General features: G+C 58.7%; 1 protein-coding gene across 4 annotated transcripts in view; it reads left to right on the plus strand.

Annotated features, from left to right (window-relative positions):
• Positions 1–24,121, plus strand: part of Kdm4b (lysine demethylase 4B) — an 89,690-nt gene that overhangs the window by 17,497 nt on the left and 48,072 nt on the right. For all 4 annotated transcript variants that reach the window (XM_076558671.1, XM_076558672.1, XM_076558673.1 and 1 more), the window contains exons 3-6: positions 6,112–6,276; positions 10,569–10,744; positions 11,088–11,202; positions 15,850–16,043. In XM_076558671.1, the coding sequence (XP_076414786.1) occupies positions 6,136–6,276; positions 10,569–10,744; positions 11,088–11,202; positions 15,850–16,043 (626 nt within the window). In that variant the 5' untranslated portion in view covers positions 6,112–6,135. The remainder of the gene's footprint in view (positions 1–6,111; positions 6,277–10,568; positions 10,745–11,087; positions 11,203–15,849; positions 16,044–24,121) is intronic.

Here is a 24,121-nt window from a genome sequence, read left to right on the forward strand (position 1 = left end):
CTGCAGTGGCCCAGAGCTCCCCAGGAAGGGGACAGGGCTGAGAAAGGCCAGGATGGGGCCATTGAGTTGTGGTAAACATTGGGGGGTTCAGGTTGGGCTTCCTGTTGGCAGTGGAGATGCTGCTGCCAGTTGGGTTAACTGCCACCTCCTAGTTCAGGGACGCGTCCCAGCAAGGTGATTGTGCAGGGCAACTGAGCTGGGCAGGCCGCTGCAGACTGGAACTGGGGAGGCCTTTCCTCTTGCTGTTGACAGGGACGCCGCAGGGAGCCAGGGAGCGGAAGAGTGCATGCTGAGCCTGGCTTTCCCTCCAGCTCCCCAGAGGGAAACTAAGGACTCCACAGTGAGGCCTTGCCTAGTGATGGTGCTTGGGACAGGCGGGGCTTGGCAGGTCCTATGGGTGCCTCTGTAAGGAGTGTCCACTCAGGCCCACTGCAAGAGTGGACAGCTCAGTGGTCTGCCCTCGCCACTGTCGAGTTCCAGAACATCCAGCCCACCACCCCAAAAGGAAGCCCTATCCCCATGAGCAGTTACCTCTTTCCCCAGCCTCTAGCACCCACAAATCCGCTTCCCATTTGTGGATTGGCCCGTTTTGGAAATTTCCTGTTACAGATTCCCACACTGAGTGTTGACTTAGTCAGGGTTTCTATTGCTGTGTTGACACACCTCGACCAAAGCAACGTGGGGAGGAAAGGGTTTATTCAGTCTACACTTCCAGGTAACAGTCCATCATTGAAAGAAGTCAAGATGGGAACTCATATAGGACAGGAACCTGGAGGCAGGAGTTGACGCAGAGGCCATGGAGGGTGCTGCTTACTGGCTTGTTCTCCATGGCTTGCTCAGCCTGCTTTCTTATAGAACCCAGGACCAACAGCCCAGGGATGGCACCACCCACAATGGACGGGGCCTCCCCATTGATCACTAAATGAGAAAACGCTTACAGCTGGATCTCACAGAGGCGATACCTCAGCTGAGGCTCCCTCCTCTTAAGTGACTCTAGCGTGTGTCAGGTTGATGTAAAATTAGCCAGCATGAGTGGCCGTTTGTTTCTGGGTCTCACACTGAAGCTGGTCTTCAGGCCCTCCACACTGTGTGTGTCTGAGTCTCACTCTTGTTCAGGGCTGCCTGGTATTCCAGTGTATGGCTGGGCCACTCTTACCTGTCCTGTGTCTTGTCTGTGTTGGTGGCTGTGTGGGACATGAAGTCACTCCTTGAACTAGTGTTGGACTCTGGTTTGTGGTGGCAGTAGCTTTGGGCTGTGGTAGTTTGAATAAGAATGGCTCCCAATAGGCTCCTATATTTGAATAGGTGGGATTAGGAGGTGTGGACTTGTTGGAGGTGTATCACTGGGGTGGGCTTTGAGCTTTCAAAAGCTCATCTCAGACTCAGTGTCTCAGATCTGCCTGCTGCTTGTGGATCAGGATATAAACAAGCTACTACTTCGGCACCATGCCGCGTCTGCACTCCAGCACGCTCCCCGCCATGATGATCATGGACTAAGCCCTCAATTAAATGTTTTTCTCTCTCAGAGTTACCGTGGTCGTGGTGGCTCCTCACAGTGATAAAACAGTGGCTGGGACAGGCCTCTGGAGCTAGCAGGCATTCCCAGGGGCTGCCCACCTTCCTTCTGTGGTTGCAGTGAAAACGGTCGTAGCCTTTGCATAAATGCCTGGAGCATCATCTGGAGTTGCTCCCGCCTTCTCAGAAGCTGTGATCTGGGCTATGACAGCTGCTGGCAGCCCTGGACCACAGTTCAGTCAGAGCTCATGTCACACTTCCACTTTAATCCTATTCTGCCTCCTGCCTCAGCCTCACCCGACACCTGCTCTGTGCTTGCTCACAGATGGGTGCAGCTGAGCAGCTCTGGGGAGTGGCCCAGTGTGATGTCAAGGGTCATGACCCTTGTTCCTGTGCTGGTGTGTCCAGGACGTTGTCTTTTATTTCCTCCTTTAACAGACAAGAGTGTGGAAGTGGCCCAGGCCTTCATGGTCAGGAGCTTGCCCAGCAATTCCCTTCACTCTGGTGGCTTCCAGCCAATCACCCAGGAGGGGACATGTGGACGCTGCACTTGATCTGCATTTGAGATGCTGAGGCAGGAGGATGGCAGGGCGGGTCCTTGCTGCAGAGAGCAACCTTGCTGTCTTCTGGCTGTTACTCCTGTGGGGTAGCCAGGGGGTCTGCTCATGTGGCTTGTTGGCCTGGATGTCCCACATACTCTCTGTAAACATGGCAGGTCCCTGCAGTTCCCTGGCAGCATTGAGTCTTGCTCTTGGGACGGCACCACCCCTCAGCTGGCTTCAGGGAGTGCTTAGTCGGCTGGTCTATCTCCTCTTGGTCCTGTGCCCAGCCCACTGCCCACACATCTCTGTGGCCTGGGTGTCCAGCCTCCTCATCCCAGAAGTTAAATAACAAAGTTCTCAGCCCACCAGTCCTAGCTCTCAGACCTTGGCCTTGGCCCTTGTGCCCTGTGCTGTCCGCTCCTGCTGTCCCGCATCCCCGCAGCCCGCAGCTCCGCAGCTCCGCAGCCCGCAGCCCCCGCCGTCCATCCTGCAGCCCCGCAGCCCCGCATCCCGCAGCCCCGCCGTCCATCCCGCAGCCCCTGCCGTCCATCCCTCAGCCCCGCGGCCATCCTGTGGTCTGGCTGACCAAGTGAGGCCCTCAGGGCTCATCCTGTGCCTGCCCTTCTTGTTCCCACCCCACCCCTGCTGTTCGCTCAGATAAAGGAGGGCAGGGCTGCTAGGGAAGGCTGCATGCATGGGACTGGGAGGTCCTTGTGTTACAGCATATGGACTCTTTGTGCTCAGGGGTCACGCACAACTGGTAGACAGCTGGGGGGCAGGGGAAGGGGGCAGACAGTTCCAGGGGCAAATCGTTCTCACCTTGCCGGGCCTCTTTGCAGGCGGGACCCGTCAGGAAACCCACTTTCTCCTGCTGTGTGACTTCTGGAGCTGTGGGGTACCCCAACATGAGTCTAGCCACACTCCTGAACCAGGCTCGGAGTCATGGCCACCTCCCTGCTGGGGACTGAGCTTACGTTGAGGAGCCTGTCAAGATGGTGGTCCAGGCCCATGGCCAGCCAGAACTCACCAGAGTTTGGGGTGTCACCCAGTGGCCCGACCTTCAGCAGTAGGGACCTTCAGGAGCAAGTGGGGTTGGGAACCCCACTCACAATTGGGGGACTGGTGCCTTTAGTGCCACTGGGAGGAGCGGGCCAGCCTCCTGTGCTCCTCTGTGTTCCCCAGGATGCTGACCAGGGCAGAGAGCCTGTGCTGTGCTGGCCTCATGGTACCGGTCCATTGCTGCGCACCAGGGGCTCAGCCCGGGCTGTCACCGCACTCTCAGGACCTTTGGAGCCCTGCCCACATCTCCTTAGTCTGCCCGGGGACTCTGCTCTGGGGCTTGAGTCAGGTGGGACGGGTGTGCGCAAGCAGTGGGTGCAGGTGTCGGGACACGGCCTGGCCATTGCAGTGGCCCTCTGAGGACAGACGCTGCTCCACAACCAGCTGGCCTGGAAGCTCCGGTCTTGACACGTGTCCCTGGATAGTGGGGACAACCTCCTGTAGGGGGGGTGGGGTGAGGAGGCAGAGAGGGCACTTTCTCCGTGGGCAGTGAGGCGCTGTTGTCACTAGGGGGAGTCAGGGCGCTTGCTGTTGGCAGCTGGCGTGAGGTGGCTGGGCGTCCTCTCCCTCCAGCCCCCAACACACACACTCTGGGCTAGTAGGTCCAGACCCACGGCCACAGCTCCAGCCCTAGCTCCCAGCTCTGCCTGGCTGCTAGGTCGCTTGCTCCCAACTACTAGGCTCTTAGCTCCGCCTACCTCAGATTCTCAAAACAAGTGGCACCTGGCATACCCATGGTGCTGGGCCCATCACAGGCTTTTGGCACCTCCATCTCTGTGTGCACCCCACTAGCTTCTGCGGCTAGTGGCCGTAGACGTGGTGGCTGCTGCCCCATATGGGGGTCCTCAGATGGTGCCCTAGTCTGTGGTGCGTCTGTGTGGTAGCAGGTGAGATGTCTGGCCCTGCTGGGGACCCCGGGAACACTCCACTTTCCGGTTTGTCCAGCTTCTGGTGGCATGTGAGCCCTCGGCCCTGCCTCCCTTGTGATGACGCTGCCCAGGTAGCCCTGGCTGATCCCCGTCTGTCCCTCGTCCCGCCTTAAGAGCCCTTTTCTGGGTGTGCTGTCCCAGCTGCAGGGTTAGGCTTCCCGGGGAGTGGCATCCCGTTGTCCCTAGTTCGGGCCACACCTCCGCAGTGGCTCAGGATAGCTCGAGGGGTCGCTGTAGCCCTAGCTCTCTGCTGACTCTTTGCAGCGGGACCTTCACGATCTCAGGCCCCGGGCGGGAGGATGCGCCCACTGCGAAGGCTGACAGCCTGAGTTCCGTCCCTGGTCACACACGGTGGGAGGGACAGCTGACTCCTGCAGCTTGTCCGCTGACCTCTGCACATGTGCTTGGACAGCACAGCCTGCTGTGCCCTGGTCCTGCTTCCCACCGTCTTCTGCTGCACTGCCCTCGATGGAGTTCAGCCCTCAGGTCCCATGCCCATCACAGTCGCCCACACAGGACCCTGGTGACAACCTGGTCTCGGCTGGCCATGCAGGCCTGAGCAAGAGACAGGCAGGAGGAAGGACTGCTGTGTGCTGCCGCAGCCCGGGCGGACGTAGTCCCTGGGAAGGAGAACCGTGGGAGAGGGAGGCGGAGGTGCAGGAAGCCTCATCATACAAGGTGGGGACTCAGACCCTGGGACTGCCCTGTGTGCCAGGGCTCAGCAGTAAGCCGTGGAAGAGGAAATGTCCTGTCCTCGTGGCATCCAGAAGACACCAGTGCTCCACCGTTGAATGTGGCCTGCTGGGCAGCCGAGGCGGACCCTGTCCAGGGCCGAACTCTGCTCGTGGCTGCTGTGCCCTCCCATGCTCCTCCTACCTGCTCACCTGAACACTGAGGCACACCGAGGCTGTTGATTTCTAGGCTGTGAGGTCCCCGAGGACATGATTCTTTCTGTACCATCTCCCCCAGCTCTCAGTTCTGCATGGGGTGGTGGGATGGCAGGTAGACATTTAGATCCTGGGCTCAGCAATTGATGTGGGGCTGGTGGGGACAGTAGCGGCCCCGAGACCTGGGGTGGGTCAGATCTCCAGCAGGATAACTTCTAGTGTGTGGCTAGGGCCTCCCCTAGTGCCCTAGGACTGGAGGACAGTGTCTGACAGCCCCATGTCCTATCACATGGCACTGTGGCTCTGAGAGCTGTGTCCACTAGAACCCCAGGGCACCCAGGTGTCTGATACAGCCCTGGGGCTCCCAGGTGATGCAGCCTCATTCCTATCCAGAGCCCATCAGGGCGGTGGCCTTTGGGTGCCTGGCCTCCAAACCCTGGCCTGGATCTTTTCTGTGCCCATCAAACCCTGCACTCCATTCCTGGGCATGTGCTGCTACCTGGTGGCCACCCTGGGAAAGTGCGTGAAAGCTGGGGGTAGGGGAGATCTCCAGGAGGGGACTCTGACAACCCTTCTTGGACCCTGGGCTGCAGGCTATAACATGGTCTCCCAATGAGGAGAGGTCACGGGTTGAGAAGGTTCCTGTCCAAGGGGCAGTAAGGAGACCAGCTGTGCTGCCTCCCTGCAGCATCTGTGACGTCCCCTCCATGCTGGCACCCAGGGGGGTCGGTCGGTGCTGGCTGTGGCTTGAGCTGACTCATGGGTTCCCTGAATAGCTCGATGGATCCCAGGCTGTGAACAGTTGGCCCTGTGCACAAGTGGGACATTCTCAGCCTTCCCAGGATGACCTCGTGTGCACAGGGCTCCTGGGGGATGTGCTGACCACAAGGCCACAGGGTCCACATGGAAGGAAGGACCTTGCTGAGAGCAGTTCTGCATTCGAGGGGCCTCTGGTTAGGAAGCGCGCAGCTTTTGGGACCCGTGCGTTTAGTCAGCTGGGGTCACTTTGGCGCTCAGGCTGGTGGGAGTGACAGGGTCTTGTGGTTTGCTTGCGGGCCCCAGCTGTCGCTGTTCCCCTCCTGCAGCTGGGGGTGCTTTCGTTGCCTCTGAGGGAACATGACGGTGGTGATGGCAGGACTGTGGTGATGGCAGGGTGCACTGACTACTCTTCTCTCACAGGTGTGTCTCTGCATCGCTGCAGCCATGGGGTCCGAGGACCACAGCGCCCAGAACCCCAGCTGCAAAATTATGACCTTCCGCCCCACCATGGACGAGTTCCGGGACTTCAACAGATACGTGGCCTACATCGAGTCACAAGGTGCCCACCGCGCAGGCCTAGCCAAGGTGGGTCATGTCCTCCCAGTGTGCTTCGTGCCCAGACGCCTTGTCACTGCTGCTGCAGCCTCTTTACATTCACAGAGGCACCAGGCTCTGTGTGGGTGCCTGGGTGGGACACAGCCTGCTGCTGTGACGGATAGGGCCACGCTAGGCCTAGGACGGAAGGGAACCCAATGCCTAGGGGCAGTGGTGCCAGGAGACACCTTTAATTCCTGATTAAGTGGCAGTGACCCAGAGCGAGAGGGAATAGAGAGTCGTGTGTGTGTGTGTGTGTGTGTGTGTGTGTGTGCGTGTGCGTGTGCGTGTGCGTGTGCGTGTGCGCGTGTGCGTGTGTGTGTGTGTGTGTAGGCATAAGGCCTTGCATAGTGGAGTGTCCTTGACACCTACAGAAGGGTGTTGGGGTCACCTTGCATCTTTTTTTTTTTCCTTTTTAAAAAAAGAGCCAGGTAGTGGCAGTGCATGCCAAGAAGCAGAGGCAGGCAGATCTCTCTGTGAGTTCAAGGCCAGCCTGGCCTACAGAACGAGTTCCAGGACAGCCAGGACTACACAGAGAAACCCCCGTCTTGAAAAACCAAAACAAAATATATGTGTCTGTGGGTGTGCATACGTGTGTGGTGCATGTTGAAGCCAGAAGGCGGCTTGGAGCCACAGCAGTTGTGAGCCTCCTCATGAGGGGCTGGGCTCTGAACGGGGAGCCAGCTCTCTGCCTCCCGCTTCATTTCTTCTTTCTCCTTAGCGCTGGCATGTGCCAGGTTTCCCGTGTGCTCCTAAACGGCCCCTCCAGGCTTCTCATGTGCAAGTAAACGCTACACCAGCCTCAGGACTTTTTCTGAAACCACCCAGGCACTAAGAGGGCAGGCCAGCACCCTCACACCTGGCCTTGCTCATGGGACACCTGGAACAATTGCTTGTGGGTCCCCACACGGCCACCATGCTGTCTAGAACACCTGGTTCTCTGGAGTCGAGCCAGCGCCCCAGAAGGCCAGGACAGGTGGCAGGTGCCTGTGGAACTCTATTCCCAGGCAGACAATGGGCCTGGATAGGTAACTGTGCCACCAAGCCTGAACTTAGTCCCCCCAGAACACACACTAGGAAGAGAGCTAACGCCTGTGAGTGTCCCCCTGACCTCCATGTGCATGCACATCCATGCGCACCCATGATAAATAAGCCAGTCAAAAAGCCGAAAAGGCACATGGCCGTCCTCAGGGCAGCAGTGCCCTCTGAGGGGGCAGGCTGTCTCCCAGCCACCGCCCCAGCTCGAAAGCTGTCGAGTACTGTCCCTCCTCAAGTCCAGTTTCTCAGTGAACACCTTCCTTGTGCAAAGCCCACAGGGGCTGGATGGGGCCTGGACCCAAGCTCGCAGGCCCTGGGCTGTGTCTGCCCTCCCCTGTGTGGGGCTTCCCCATGGCCTTGCTCCACTGCCACGCTGGTCCGGTGGCTCTCCTCCTTGTGGCCTGGAAGCACTTAACGACATGCTCATAGTGTTCCCTCCTGTTTGGCCTGGCAGGCGAGGACCACAGATGAATGCCTTTTCGTGGGGACACAGGTAGACTGACTGGTACACGCCCATGTGCGTATAGACGGCGTGCAGCCGTGTGATGTGTGCGTGTGCATGTGTGCGTGTGCATGTGTGCATGTGCAGGCCGGAGCGGAGGGTTGGGCGTCTTCCGCTCTCACTCTTCCCCCGCTTCTGCCTGGAGACAGAGTCCCCCTGAACTGGAAGCTCACTGTCTGGCTAGGCCGACTGTCAGGCTGTCCCCATCTGTCTCCCCGTGCTGGGGTCACAGGTGTGCAGCCCCTTACATGGGTGCTGGGGATTAGAACTCGGGTCCTCAAGTTTTCAGAGCAAATGTCCTTACCCATTGAGTGTCTACCCAGCCGTGTGTGTGTGTGTGTGTGTGTGTGTGTGTGTGTGTGTGTGTGTGCGTGTGTGCGTGCACTCCTGCACATATGCCACCTGTAGACGGCCTCCAGGCATTTTACAGTCCTGGGGTTGGCCTTGGGTTTCCTGGGGAGGATGCCAGTGCTCGGCAGACACTCCTGCCCCCAGGCTCAGCTGGAGTCTGCCACCTCGAGGCTCTTGAGCCATGGTTTTTGAGCTGCAAGTTCCTGCCCCTTCCTTTGCCCGCGTGGCCACAGACTGGGTGACGTCCTACCGTGAGCCCCTTTCCCTGCCTGCAGCGCCTTCCATCAGAGGCCACTGTTCACCGCCACCGTAGACTGTCCTCTGCTTCTGCTGTGGTCCCTGCAAACGAGACCGTGGCATCTTGACCTGCCACCTCCGCCACGGCCTGTGCGGGTGCAGCCTCCCCCTGGCATTTCTAGCGTTGAGAGTGCGCCCGCGTGCACGTGCGTGCTCCTCCATGGGTTTGTAGGGCTGCCTGCTCTTGCTGTGTCCGAGTTCCTGGCCCTCCCTTCCTCTGCCTTCACCTTGTCCTCGGGGACCGTGCTGCTCGGCCGCACCCTGGCATCCCACTCTTGCCTGCCTGTCTGAGTGGAGCATCACACTAGGTTGTGGCTCAGGTTCCCTGTGACTTTGGGGATCTGTGGTACCCCATGGGAGAGAAACCTGGGGAGGCTGACTCAGTCTGAGCACTGGACACACATGTGCAGCACAGCACAAGCACACACACCTCCTGCCTTCTGAGGAACTACTGCTAGCCACGTACAAGCTGAGAGCATGGGGTTCATCAGCCTCAACCATTGTGTGTGTGTGCGTGTGCATGTGCGTGTGTGTGTGTGTGTGTGTGTGTGTATGCACATGCGTGCTCAGATGCACAAATACATGTGCATGTGTTTTATGTAAGAATGTGAGTGTGTGTAGCCAGGCGTGGTGACACACGCCTTGAGCCCTAGCGCGTGGGAGGCAGAGGCGTGGATCTCTGAGTTTGAGGCCAGCCTGGGCTACAGAGTGAGTTCCAGGGCAGCCAGGAACCCCGTCTTGAAAAGAAGAGAGAGAGAATGAGTGTGCGTGTGTCTGTGTGTACGAATGTGTGTATGTGTGTCTGTAAGAATGAGTATGTGTGAATGTGTGTGTGTGTGTGTGTGTGTGTGTGTGTGTGTGTGTGTGTGTGCATGTGCACACATGTCTGTCCCCACCACCTCCACAGGATCTGTGAGCCCCAGAGCTCAGAGGGTGCTTGCTGTAGGCAGTGAGAACCAGACTCACCCAAGGGTGGGGAGTGCTCTGAGTATGTGCTAGGGTGCACAGACCAGGGCTTCCTGGCTGCTTGGTAAACACTGGGTGTGAGAGCCTTGGAGGTGCTGGCTTGGGGTCTCCTGGAAGTCAGGCTCTTCCCATGGGGGCCAGCAGGAAGCTCAGCGGCTTGTCAGAATGGCTGCTGCCCTGTGGCCACCTCTCACCGGCCACTTGTTAGCCTTATGTGAAGTGTGGTCTCGGTCCCCCATGCCCACCCCTGCGTCCTGGCACTGTGGACATGGAGTTGGCTGGTTCTCCGGGGAGCTGTCCTGGGCACTGCAGGTACTGAGCAGTGTCCCCACCCACTGCAGAACAGGATGCCCTCAGTGCGTGTCAGCCGCAGGCATCCCTAGACATGAGCAGAAGCCCCAGCTGAGACTTCCCTCCCTGCACGCAGCGTGGGGACTGGAGTTGCTGCCTGTGTGCCTGTTGAGTCCATGGGGACCACAGGGGACTTGAGCCGTCCGAAGCTGTCAGCAAGCTTGGAGCCACCAGTCCTGTTCTAGTGGCCAGAGCAGAGAGGGAGGCCTGTGAGGCTTGGTGCAGCGGCCCTGAGAACCGCAGGCCTTGTGCCCTCTACCTCCCCTCAAGGAGGGCTGGGACAGTTCTGACGACGCTTCCCATCTTGGGGTGATAGTGCCACCTTCCTGGCCCCGCCTGGCCCTCCAGGTGTCCCCTGCCTTGTATACCTGAGTGCCGTCCCCGTCCCCATCCCAGTGCTCGGGGCTGGGTTTGTGAGCCCTTGTGCCTCAGCTTCCTCGGAGCAGCTGCTTGCGGCGGCACCCGCTCGTCTCCCTGGGGTCCCAGCCTGGTTCTGGCCTTGTCTCGTGCACTCCCTTGCGGCGTGCTGCCATGTGTGCCTGCGGTCTCCTGCAGCCGGGGCACCCGGGCTCAGTTTAGAACCACACACACCGTGCCCGGCTCGGCCCTGGCTCGTGGCCCAGACTCCCGTGTCTGCTGCAGTGGGGCCCAGCTACCGCCTCGGCAGCCATGGCTGTCATGGTCGTGTGGTGCCTGTGTGTGGCAGCACTAGTCTGGGGGACCTGGGATCTCCCACCCTTGGGAGCTGCATCACCCACACCCTTCTTGGCCCGCACAGATCATCCCACCCAAGGAGTGGAAGCCACGGCAGACGTATGACGACATTGATGATGTGGTCATCCCAGCACCTATTCAGCAGGTGGTGACAGGCCAGTCGGGGCTTTTCACACAGTATAACATCCAGAAGAAGGCCATGACCGTGGGCGAGTACCGCCGCCTGGCCAACAGTGAGAAGTATGTGGGTACAAGCTGTCTCCCTGCTGCTCAGACTCCCCACTTCCTGGTCCGTAGGGCCCCTCACCCCTTCCCTGTCCCCAGGGGCTTCCCTCATCCCGGTGTGTGGTCTGATAGCCTTCCAGTGGAGGTCCCCCAACTTCCTGCTCTGCAAATCTTGAGACCTACAGTCATACCATGTGTAGACACATGGTCCCCGGGCTCTCGGCTCCAACTGCCCCTGGTTCCGAAGCTCTGGGCCTCTCCTTGCCACAGCCAGCCTCGGTTCTGGGGTTGGGTTCTGAGGTGGCTAGAGGGTGTCACCCTGCCTAGAGCCCGATGCAAGCTGTCGTGTTGTCCCCAGGTACTGTACCCCACGCCACCAAGACTTTGACGACCTGGAACGAAAGTACTGGAAGAACCTGACCTTCGTCTCGCCCATCTACGGGGCCGACATCAGTGGCTCTCTGTATGATGATGTAAGTGTCTGTGGTGGCTGCCACTGTGGGCTCTGGGGATGGGAGGAGAGTGCTCAGGACCACTGACTCCAGTGGCTCTCTGTATGATGATGTAAGTGTCTGTGGTGGCTGCCATTGTGGGCTCTGGGGATGGGAGGAGAGTGCTCAGGACCACTGACTCCAGTGGCTCCCACCACCTCCATGTTCCTGGACACTGCTTGGCAGGACTGTGCTGACTTCTGGCCCAGGGTGGCATGCTGAACAGGAGGCTACAGCTTGGACTGCTCTGTGTGATGGTGGGGACTCTGGGTCCCGCCTCTTCTGACTCCTGTGTCTGTGGCCTCGAGGTCTTGGCTACCTCAGTGGTGGCTGCTGAGGTTTGGAGCTGTAGCAGGATCCCCGCTTGGTGGTGGCTCCTACCACCTCCACCTGCAGCCTCCCTGCCCAGGCTCAGTTGTCAAGTTCAGAAAGAAGGGCCACCTCAGGAGCCCAGGGCAGAGCCATGTTGGTGCTAGCACCTCACTACATGGCTCTGGAAGGTTCTGTTGGTTGATGATATGTGTATGTGCGGATCATCTTGAATGTCTTCCTCAGACCGTGGTCCTGTCTCCCTTGCTTTTTTTGGGGACAGGGTCTCACTGTGTAGACCAAGCTGGCTTCAACCTCAAGGAGGTATGCTTGCCTCATGAGTGCTGGGGTTACCTGCTCCACCTTGTTTTTCACTTATTTTTTAATTCTGTGTGTGAGTATTTTGCCTGCATGTATGTTTAATGCCGCGGAACTGGAGTGCCGCTGATGTGAGCCTCCATGTGGGTTCTAGGAACTGAACCCTGGTCCTCTGGAAGAGCAGTCAGTGCTCTTAAGCACTGAGCCATCTCCCCAGCCCTCACCCTGCCTTATTTTCTGGGACAGGGTCTCACAGAACCTGGAGCTCACCCGCTAGGCTGGATTGACTGGCCAGCAAACCATGGGGACTCCCCTGTGTCTGTCCAGAGCTGGGACTGCGAGTGTACACTGTTGCATCCAGCTTCCTGGATGGGTGCTGGTGGCTGGGCTCAGGGTTCCCACTGAGCCGTCTCCTCAGTGTTGATTGGTTGGTTGGTTTGTTTGTTTGTTTTTTAGTTGTGTGTGGTATAAGTGTGGGTGTCTGTTCTTGTGTGTGTGTGTGTGTGTGTGTGTGTGTGTGTGTGTGTGTGTGTGTGTGTGTGTGTGTTCAGGGACATGCATGTCCCGCCTCTGTTGCAGATCTGAATTCAGGTCACAAGGCTTGGTGGCAGCACCTTCATGCCGAGCCCTCTCAGTGGCTGTGATTGTTGCTAAAGGCAGCCTCCTCGCTTTGTGTAGCCTACATGCCATGCACTATAGCAGTTAAAAGCACAGGGTTCAGTGGGCTCCAGTGCACCCACAGTGATAAAGATTCCTCACCTACCACCCCTCCCCAGACCCAGACCCAGGAGTCCACGTCTGTCTGGACATTTCCTGTTTGTAGTGTTCCACATTGAGGCCTCTTGTGTCTGATTCTAGAGGTCCTCAGGGACCCTGCACGCTAGTGTGGAGGACCACACAGCATGCCCTTGTCTATCAGCCTACTTGGGCTCTGGGAGGTGAGGTAGCTGTGGGTGCTGCCAGGTCCATGTGGTCTGGGCTTTGTTTCTCCGAGGTCCATATCTGGGGTGCCCCTCAGGGCTTGAGAGGCACTGCTGTGTAGTAGTTCCTTTTGACAGGATGCCGAGTCTGCTGGGCGCTCACTGCTTTCTCCATGCCTCTCTGTTGGTAGATTCTTTGCCATGGGAGCATGTTTCTAGATTACTGAGCTGTGGGTGTGAGTCCGTCACCAGCAGGCCATCTACAGCCTGTCTGACTCTGCTCGGGGAGCTGTCTGTCTGTCTGTCCAGTCGTCTTTGCCTCAGTGCTGGGATGGACTGTGGGGCTCTTGTGCCTGCTGGGCCGGTGCTCAGAGTCACACCTGTCGTACTCTGTTTGCACTTCTGATGCCTGGGACCACAGGCCTGGTGCTTTTCTTTCCTGGCGTGGCCTTACTTGGTAGAGTCCACATAATCCTTTTTTTGCTTCTGTTCTTGGTGTCACATTTAAGAACCTGTTGCTGATTCCACAGACAAGAAGGGTTGGCCTTGTCCCTTTCCTGAGAGTTCAGTGGCCTTGGTCCTCAGTCTGCTGCTCTGTGAGCTGGGATCAGACCCAGGTCGGTGGGGAGAGAGAGCCACCGGCCCAGCATCAGCTACTGGAGAGATGCTTTTACCCCAGGGCATGGTGCGGATGCCAGGGGGAGTTCTAGGTCAGTACTGGTTATGTTGGTTTGTTTATGGGCTGGCGAGGTGGCTCAGGTGGGGAGCATGCCAGCTCCCATGACCTGACAACCCTGTCTGGTCCCAGAACGCCCACTGCAGAGGGGGCCGAGCTGCCCCTCGACTCCTCATGTCACACACAAAAGAAATAAATGGGACAAAAGTTCTCTTTGAGACAGGCTTTCTCTGTGCAGCCCTGGCTGTCCTGGAACTCTCTGTAGACCAGGCTGGCCTTGAACTCACAGAGATCCACCTGCCTCTGCCTCCTGAGTGCTGGGATGACCGAAGTTCTTATAATACACTTTTTTTTTTTTTTTTTTTTGGTTTTTTCGAGACAGGGTTTCTCTGTGTAGCTTTGCGCCTTTCCTGGAACTCACTTGGTAGACCAGGCTGGCCTCGAACTCACAGAGATCCGCCTGCCTCTGCCTCCCGAGTGCTGGGATTAAAGGCGTGCGCCACCACCGCCCGGCATAATACACTTTTTTTTTTAAATCAGTCTTAAGTCCACAGCAAAATGGAGCAGAAACCTCCGTTTGAGGGCTGGGAGGACGCTCAGTGGTTCAGGGTACTTCTGTTGGTTCAGGGACCTGGGTTCTAGTCCCAGCACCAGGTCAGGTGCGTCATCACCGCCTCCAGCTCTGGCTCCGGGGCATCTGGCCCTGTGGGCGCTGCACTTGCACACACAGGTAATTCAATAGTTAATGAAGTCCTGCGGAGAGCACACACACATTCACACAGAGGTAATTAAATAGTTAATGAAGTCCCGCGGGGACCCTGCAGCCCTCTTGCCTCCCTGCCCCCACGTCCTGCCTCCGTTCTTGTTCCTTTTCTACAGTGTCTCAGGACTGGAATCAAGGCACAGCTCTTCCAGGGCTTCTGTCCCGCAGCCGTGCGGCTGAGGACTCGTCCATGTCCTTTCTGACTTGAGGGTTCATTTCTTTCAAGTGTGTGCGCTCACCTGTGAATGCGGCTCTCCCAGCCCAGTGCCGGGGCCCGAGGAGGAAGCTGTTCATTCCACAAGTCCTTCTGCAGCTGGTTTCTTTCTCCGCCCTTCCTGAGCCAGGCTCTCACGGAGCCCAGGTTGGATTTGAACTTGCTGAGGATGACTTGAACTCCTGACTCTCCCGTTCCACCTCCTGAGTGCCCGTGTGCTGTGCCCTGTTCACGGTGCCCAGCAGTGCACCCTGTGTGAGCAAAACTCTGCCCTCTGATGGGGGACCCTGGGGGGGGGGTCTCTCGGTGGTTTCGTCTGCTTCACCCACTTCACGGGTGGCAGGAAGGCCTTGGGTCTGTGGCCATGTGTTCTTGTCTCTTGGTTTTGGGCTCACCGATCTCTAGTAGGTGTCTTGTGCTGTCCTCTGTGCTCCCGGGGTAGTGCTGCGTGAGGTCAGAGTCTGGGCTTAGGCCTGCCCCCCCTCCTGTCAGCCAGTGTGCCGACTTTGTGGAAGGCTCTGTCCACACACGGGCTTCCGCTGCCAAGGCCAGTCCCTGGGCCACATCTACCGCAGGCCGCCCGGAAGCTTGTGGCTTGGGCCTCACCTAGAGTAGTACAGGATCTGTTACAGATGGGGAAACTGAGGACCAGAGCAGAGGACTTTTGACCCAGCCGTGGGATAAATTCTCCCCGGGAGGCTGTACCTGGGTCCCATTCTTGTAGCCTATGACATGTCCCATGTGGTGACTGTCCTGGGTGGCAGGCAGGGCCGCCAGGCCATTGTATGCTTGGTGACCTGTTGCCATGCTGCTGTGACCTCAGCAGCCTCTGCCCTCCAGACTTGGGTCTTTGGCCTCTTGGCAGGGGAATGGCCGCCTCCAGGGTCACTGTGTGGAGATGCTGAGAGGCACCCTGGTGACTCTGGGATGAGGAGAGGTCTCAGGTGCATGCGCCTGAGGCTCCTGCTCTGCCTCAGCTGCAGCTAGCAGTGTTTGATGAGAGCATGGGTAGAGGTGGGGGCTGCATCCATAGTTGCCTGCACCCTCCTAAAGTAGTCTGGTCTTGTCTGATGGAAAGTTCTGGAAGGGCTGTCATTTGGGCATGGGTTCACATGGAGACTGCCTTTCTCCTTCTGTGTTACTTAGAGGTGTGGAGGTCACCTCCAAGCTATAGTTGTCCCTTGGCACATGCTGGCTTGTAGATTGTTGCCTGTAACATGCTGGGGTGGCAGGTTCAGGGTCTGAGCAGTTCTAGTCTGCCCATGACCCTAGTCCCCTTAACCTCTTGGGATGACGAGCTGGAGCCTGGATACCTGATGCTGACACCTCAGTGGCCCCGTTCTACGCCAGGTGACTGCAGCCAGGGGTCGGGTGGGCACAGATGTCCTGGGAGGATTCTGCTGACCACACACTTGCTGTTTGCCCACAGGACGTGGCCCAGTGGAACATCGGCAACCTGAGGACCATCCTGGATATGGTGGAGCGTGAGTGCGGCACCATCATCGAGGGTGTGAACACACCCTACCTGTACTTCGGCATGTGGAAGACCACTTTTGCCTGGCACACTGAAGACATGGACCTGTACAGCATCAACTACCTGCACTTCGGCGAGCCCAAGTCCTGGTGAGTGCCGGGGTGTGAGGTGTGGACAGCTCTGGCCACTGGTGACAGGTTACTGCGGGGCGCCTCCTGTTCCCCCTTCAGGCCTGGGGGAGATATACTGGCCTAGGACAGTGGCTTTGGCGGTACCAGGTACCCACCTGCAGTCCTGTCATTCTGGGCAGCAAACCAAGAGCTGTGTCCTTGCCTGAGGCTCTGCCACGCCGACCGACCAATGGCTGTGCCACCTGCGGGCCGCATCCCAGGGCGTAGTTCCCGCTGGACCTGGAGGCTGTGAGGTGCCGGTGTGCCAGCAGTGCTCTCTTTCTCCGTCCCCCTGGGCCTCTGCTCGGGGTGCAGGGAGCCCCGTTGTTGGCTTCAAGTGCTTTGGATCTGGGGCAGTTGCGTGGCTCTTGCGGTCTCCCCTCAGTGGAAGGTGGTGGCTCAGGTCTTCCGAGTCGGGGCTGCTGCCTCCTGAACACTGGGCTCTGGTGCCCCTTATTTGCACCCTCGACCACACAATGTGGTCCTTGTGTCCCCTACTGTCCAGCCCCTCCCTGATGTCGCAGGTGTGACAGGGACACCTTGTCCTCAACAGGCCCCCCTCTGCTGCCCACTGTGGACAGGACTGCGTGCCGAGCCCGTGGAGGGCCACGCTGAGAGTGCCCTCTTTTTGGGTGTCTCTGCACTCAGCCCCAGGCACACAGTCCTCCCCGCTCCAGTGGAGTCCGTGCTCGGCCCCGGGCCGCTCTCCTCCCCTGGAGGACACTGTATGTGTGCCTCCCACGTGCAGCCAGCCATCGCTGAGCTAAACGGAACTAGGGCTGCACGGGCGAGTGAACCCCAAATTGTCCCTTTTTCTGACATTCTCATGTCTTGTGTGAGTCCCAGCACTGTTCCCCCATAGTTACAGAAGTGAGACACCCCTGAAGTGTTGTGTCTGCCACTTCCTGGTTCCCTGCACTCCGCTGCCCCAGGGTCAGAGGCCCTGTGTTCCCTGGCCTGGGGCAGGATCCGTTCTCCCAGTCTGCTTCTGACCCCCTGCCTGCCTCTGAGGACTCTGTGGTGACACTGGTAGTTAGTCCAGGACAGTCCCCTGTGCATGGGGAGGTGATCTCCCACAGGCCTGGGAGAAGGTCAGGGGGGCGTGGGCAGCACTCTGCCAGCCCTGGCTCTCAGCTGCTTTTCCCGTCGCAACAAAATCCTCTGGCAAAGGCAGCTAGCAAGAGGAAGAGTTTACCTTGGCTCCACCGCCATGCAGGAAGGTGCTGAGGCAGATGGTCACATGACAGGAAGGGGACCAGATGGATGCTGGTGCAGCTCCTTCTTGTCTGTGGTCCAGGGTCCCAGCCCAAGGGATGGCGCCGCTCACACAGGGCAATCTTACCTCCTCGAGGCCTGTTTCTCGTGCTTCTGGACCCTGTCCGTTAGACAGATAATGCCGCCCAGTGCACTGGTCACTGTGGGCTCCTGCTGGGGTGTCTAAGCTGTGCATGCCACCGATTTCTGTCAGTTCAACCGACAAGATCCCTGTCTGTGGGAGCCTGGTGTTAACTGTGATAGGCTGGGTGGCAGTGGCCTGCTCCTTGTGGCTGCGTTGTCCTGCAGGTCTAGGGACACCCTTGGACACAGACAGCCCGCGGGTGCTCCTGCTGCAGACCCCCACATGTGCACAGCAGTGGCCTGCACGAACAGCGGTGTTTGCAGGTGAGAGTGTAACTAGCATGTGCTGGGACCAAGTCCTGCTCCGGGCGGCCACTAGGTGGCACTCCCGCCCTTCTGACGGGCAGCCGTTCCCTGGCTCCCAACCTGGCTGCTCCTGGTGCTGTAACCACGCTCCCTGGCTGCCTGTTGTGTTCGGGATGGGGAGACAGCCCCACTTCCTCCCTCAGAAAATAAGAGTGAAGAATAAGAGCTGCAGGCCGGCCAGCCAGGGCTACATGGGGAGGCTACAGCTCAACCAAGCAGAAACAGAGAAAAAGAAACCAGGCCAGCCCCCGGCGTGAGGCTGAGAATGGGACCTGGCTAGCACCCACTGCTTAGCTTCAGAGAGACCCCTGAGCTGTCAGGAGCCGTCAGAGTGGCCAGTGAAGTGGGTGCCAGCCCCAGAGAGACAGGCTGGTGGGCCCGCAGTAGGCATCCCTAGTGTTGGGGAGCACCTTGACAAAGACAGTGAGAACCATGCTGCCTGAGGGTGTGCTGGGCCATGCATGACTACATGGCCCTGCAGCCCGTGAGGCCTGGAGCTCCCTGAAAGGTGATGGCCACACGTGGACAGCTGTCTGTGGCGGGAATCCACAGTGTGCCACGGGCTGGCCTCTTACCACCAGTCACCCACCCCGCACACTGGGTGCAGGCCCTGTGTCCTGCTGTGACTGGGGGTGGCCATCAGGGCTAGTGGTGAACACGTTGGCCACTTGTTTATGGACAGAAAGCTCCGGCAGAGTTCAGCCTTGGTGAGGGAGGCCCTGTTGCCCATGACCAAGAGTCTCCTACTGTGAGCGTCCGCCCTGTCACCCTCCTCCCACGGCAGGGAAGGGCTGTAGTTAGAGCTCTCTGTTGCTGCAGTAGACACCGTGACCCAAAGAAGTGTGGGGAGGAGGGCTGATTCCGCTTCTACGTTCTAGCAGTACTCCATCATGGCAGGAAGTCAGGGCAGGAGCTGAGGCAGAGGCCATGGAGGGGCTGTTTACGACTTGCTCCCCATGGCTGGCTCAGCCTGCTTTCTTATAGAACCCAATACCACTGGGGATGGCACCTCCCACAGTGGGCTGGGCCTTCCCCCTCTGCTCATAATCAGAACACCGTCTTACAGGCCAGTCTGACGGAAGCATTGTCTCAGTGGCTCTTCCAGGGCAATCTACACCTGTCACATTGACAGCTGACCATTACAGGATGGGACCGGACCCATGTATCCTTGGGGACACACAGACCAGGTGTGCATTTGACTTGGGTTCTCCCTATGGGCCCCAGAAGGATAGGATTTCAGATACATCTGTGTCCCGGCTCCAGCAGGGACCACCAAGGGGTCAGCCCTACTCAGGTCCTTGTTACACCATTGGAGTTAATACATTCTCCCTCTTGGACATGTGGGTGCTGCTCCCTGGACACGGCTTAAAACTGGGGAGTCCCCACTGCTGAGCCCTTCTGTCTCCCCCTGTTGTATGACAAGAAAGAGTCTTCCCGAGGAGACAGGACACACACGACTACTCACCAGGTAGGGAGCCTATAGCAGACGAAAGTATGGACACCACCAAGGCCTGCTTGGTGAACGTGAGTTTTCCTGGGGTCACTGACAGGCATACGGGTGAGGGGCGACAGCTGCGTCACCAAGGCCCACCCCAGCATGGTGACGGCTCCCAGAGCTGGGAACCAGGAGTGTATCACACCGCCCGCAGCCACAGGACAGGCTGGAGGACGAGGTGCCTCAGCTGGTCTGAGCCTCTTCCAGGCAGCTGGGCTTCCTGAGGGGAGCCTCAGCTTTTATTGTTCATGGTGGGGAGGGGCCTAGTGAAACTGGTCGGTTTCGGAGACTTCCTGAAGCTCTTTTGAGTCGCTTACCCTCCTATTTAAAGAGCGCTCCTGCAGGATGAAAAAGGCTTCAGTGCCCGAGGGAACTATTACCCCGCCCCATCGGAGCCTCTGCATGGGCTGTGCCTGCTTTGCCTCAGCACCGTGATGGGTTGGGGTGCATGAGGGCATCTGCAGGTCCCAGCGTCCTCTGAAGCTTCTCGGGGTCTGTTGTGCCTGGCTGATGTGATCAGGGTCAAGGGACTTTGAAGGTGGTGGGGGATGTGCTGCCCCAGCAGGCAGAGTAGAGAACCCCAGGCTCTGTGCAGTCCTCCGGAAACGGTTGCGGCAGGTGGAGGTGGGATGGGATCTTGTGCTCTCCACAGGAAGCTGTTTCTACTGGGGTCTCTGGAGGGACAGGCACACATGTGCGGCTGCAGTGTGGCCCCCGCGGACAGGACCTTGTGTGGGAAGTGAGGAGCCCTGCACTTGGCAGCGCCTCCCCTCCCCCTCCCCCTCCCCCTCCCTGGGTAATCTGTGGCCACTGCTTAGTCAAACCCTGGGCTCTAGCCGAGGAAAGGTCGCCTACATCACCACCTAAGGCCCGAGGGGACACCTGGACCTGCTGGGGACCTACCCTGTGTCAGCTGGGGTGGTACTGGCTTCTGAGTGCCTGCAGTCCCCATCCTCAGGGAGCAAAGATGGTCCCTGCACCTCACCGTAGGCATGACCCTCTGCACTGGTCATGCACCAGGTTCTTCTGACGACCAAGCCAGTAGGAGGCAGCTTGGCTTGCATCACGTGACCCTCCCCTGGCCTGTTTCCACTGTATGACGCCTGTGAGGTGTGGATGCTCTCTACTAGGGAAATGTAAGGTTGCTGCTTCCACCTGAAGCCCGTGGCTGTGATGGTGGCCACTGGGGAGGGCTCTTCCCTGGTCCCTGCTCTGCCGCTCTGTCCTCTCCAGAGCACCTGGCCATGGTGCCTGTCCTCGGCTATCCTAGGAGTTGTATGAGAGGCAGAGCTGTGTGCAGAAGGCGCCTCCTCTGAGGGTGACAGCTGTCCCCGGTGGCTCCCCTGGGCTGGCAGAGCGTAGCAGCAGACTCGGGCTGTGTTGCTGGTGCACCTTCTATGACTGTGGCAGGAAGTCAGACAGCCCAGCAGACACTTTCTCTACCCAGTCCACATCTCCGTCTCCGCTGACCTGTCCTGTCTCAGACACTGCAGGCGTGTGAGGCAAAAGGTCAGCCCACAGGTTGCTGTGTGTCCCCCGTCCCCCCCCCCCCCCGCTGGGGCTGCTAGAAGCCAGGAAACCCCAAATGGCAAGATGACCAAGAGCCAGCCAGGGGTGCTCTCCAGCTGGCGTTGAGGCTCTGCCCTGCAGGGGTTGGCATGCCGGCCAGCTCAGCTGCTTGGTCCAGACATACAGAAGCCAGTGAGGGACGGCTGTGTTATCCCTGGCCGGTGCCCCTGCAGCCTCCTTATTGGGCCTTTGGCCTCACTCTGGCCACAGTCACTCTGTCCCGATGCCACTGCTCTGGCCTTTTGCTTCTTGAGATTGTGCTGTACATCTCAGCTACCTTGGGAACCTGGTGACATGCCTGAGCTCAAACTGGGGCATTGGGGCCCTTGGTACAGCTAGATGAGCTCTGTCATTAGCCACTGCGGCGCTCTGATGATGGCAGGCAGTTCAGAGAATCTGGTGCACACGGCAGGGTGCGGCTCTGAGTCACAGCCTGTGCCCATTAGCTCGATGAGCCATCCCATTCCTCGTCCTCTGCACAGCCGGCCCTTGCCAGAGAGGTGGCTGTAGCTGCAGCTGTGTCCCTGGGATCGGAGTCAGAGCAACGGCCATCACTGCATGTTGGGGCTCCCAGGGCCTCCACTGACTGTCCCCAGCCTTTCTGCCTCGGAAGCACTGAGCAGGAAGCTGTCTGTATTCTTTGCCCAAAACAGGGCTGTTAACTTGCAGCAGGTAATGGAGCCTCCCTGCAATAGATTTGAGGAGTTGGAACTGAGCTGGGCTTTTGGGCCAACTGCTGAGCTGGGGGGATGGCCTGTGAGTTTATCTCTTTGGTTATATGGCCTACTTTTTTGGTTGGGGATTCCTCTCCCCTGCTCCTCTTCCTCCCTCCCTCTGTCCCCTCCTCCTCCTGCCCCTGCTCCTCTTCCTCCCTCCCTCTGTCCCCTCCTCCTCCTGCCCCTGCTCCTCTTCCTCCCTCCCTCTGTCCCCTCCCCCTCCTGCCCCTGCTCCTCTTCCTCCCTCTGTCCCCTCCTCCTCCTGCCCCTGCTCCTCTTCCTCCCTCTGTCCCCTCCTCCTCCTGCCCCTGCTCCTCTTCCTCCCTCCCTCTGTCCCCTCCTCCTCCTGCCCCTGCTCCTCTTCCTCCCTCTCTCTGTCCCCCCCTCCTCCTGCCCCTGCTCCTCTTCCTCCCTCTCTCTGTCCCCCCCACTCCTCTTCCTCCCTCTCTCTGTCCCCCCCACTCCTCTTCCTCCCTCTCTCTGTCCCCCCCACTCCTCTTCCTCCCTCCCTCTGTCCTCTCCTCCTCCTGCCCCTGCTCCTCTTCCTCCCTCCCTCCGCCCCCCCCTGCTCCTCTTCCTCCCTCTGTCCCCCCCACTCCTCTTCCTCCCTCCCTCTGTCCCCCCCACTCCTCTTCCTCCCTCTGTCCCCCCCCCACACTCCTCTTCCTCCCTCCTGTCATGGTGCAGGTGGGTGGGTCTGTTGATGAGGCGCTGACAGTTCAGCTTTCCCATGATTCACTCCTGCCATCCATAGACCCTGCCTGCTGTGGCTCTTGGCTGGTGAAGACCGTGCCCTGCGCAGATTCGTCAGCGTCCTGCACAGTCCCCTGGCTCCTGGATTCCATCTAGAGTTGCAAAGTGTCCTTGGCTCCTCTGGGCCAGCCTGTTGTCTGACTTCCCTTGTGCCTGTGGCCTTGGTGATGTGGAGCACAGTGTGCTCTGTGGTCACCTCCATCACAGGCCAGCCCTGCTGATGTCCTTGACCGTGTGGCTGAGGTTGTCTGCTGGTGTCCTCTCCCACAGGGCAGCTCCCCACGCTGCACTCTGGGGTGAAGTGAACTCTGTGAAATGAAATGTTTTAATTATCAGAGAAGTCAAGAGAGGAAGGAGCAGGGCGGCTCCGTGCCAGGCTGGCAGCTGGGCCCAGCGCTGCGCCGACTTGAGTCCTTTCCTTCTTCCCGGAGAGGAATCACAGATGGAGCGCTCGCCTGGGGTTCCATGGCTCAGAAGCAGAGTGTATGGGCCCTTCAGGCTCTCCAGGTGGCTTACAGCAGGCTCCTGCCTCCAGGCTGCATGGGAACACCCTTGCTCTAGCAGCCCTGACCTTGGAGAGACCGACCCCTGACAAGGCCAGGCCCACCCCAGGAGTCAGTCAGTTTCTTTTTTTCACTGACGTATTTATTTTTATTTTATGTGCATTGGTGTTTTGCCTCCATGTATATCAATGTGAGGGCATCAGATTCTCTGGAACTGGAGTGAGCTGCCATGTGGGTGCTGGGAATTGAACCCTGGTTCTTTTTTTTTTTTAAAGATTTATTTATTCATTATGTATACAGTGTTCTGCCTGCACATATCCCTGCAGGCCAGAAGAGGGCACCAGATCTCATTACAGATGGTTGTGAGCCACCATGTGGTTGCTGGGAATTGAACTCAGGACCTCTGGAAGAACAAGCAGTGCTCTTAACCTCTGAGCCATCTCTCCAGCCCCGAACCCTGGTTCTTTAGAAGGACAGCCAATGCTCTTAACTGCTGGGCCATCTCTCTAGCTTTGAGTTGCTCAGTTTTTTGGTAGGCTCCAGATGTGCCATGGAGAACCCCTCATCCCTTCCTGTGGGACAGAGGACAGGTGGTTTCAGGGCCATGGTGTGTGTGCATGTGCACTCTGGCGTGTGTGCTGTGGACTAGAGCGCTCTGCAGCATCCTCCTTACCCTCTGTACTTGGCACTGCCGTCCTTCCTGGCTTTGAGGAGTTGAGCTGCCCCCCGTTAGCCTGTGGTCTGTGCATCTGTCCCTGGGCTGCAGGGCCTGGCAAGGGCCGCTTCCAAACATTGTACAAACAGGCCAGTCTTGTCTCCACCTGCGGCGAGAGTTGGCTCTGCCAGGGGGAGCAGTGCCTGGCACACCTTCCTGCTGGGAAGTCCCCTTTTCAGGGCTGTATCAGGGTTTGCTGATGACGGTTGGGCTGCCCCTGCAGAGGTGGCACAGGACCTGCCACCCTCACCCCTGCTGTAGGTGGAGAGACGTCACCTGGCTGTGAGCCTCACTCAGAAAACACTGTCCTTGCTTCTGAGAAAGCTCAGAAGGGCTTTTGTCCTGCTGCTTTCCCTGCTAGTGGGCCAGCACCTGGTGGCCCAGCGTAGCTCAGGACTGCTGGTGGGCAGGCAGCCGACACTGGCCCCTGGACAGGTCCACAGCCTTAACCCGCTCCAGCCTGCCCTCCACCGGGGCCCTGCAGAGTGGTCTAGCGTAAATGTCAGCATACTCACTAGCACGAGGCAGTTGGGCCACCCTAGGTCTGATGTCACCTACTCTGGGTCTGTGGCCTGTCCCCCGCCCGCCAGGGTACAGGTGGG

Source organism: Peromyscus maniculatus, chromosome 22 (genome assembly GCF_049852395.1).
Source record: "Peromyscus maniculatus bairdii isolate BWxNUB_F1_BW_parent chromosome 22, HU_Pman_BW_mat_3.1, whole genome shotgun sequence".
Classification (NCBI taxonomy): domain Eukaryota; kingdom Metazoa; phylum Chordata; class Mammalia; order Rodentia; family Cricetidae; genus Peromyscus; species Peromyscus maniculatus.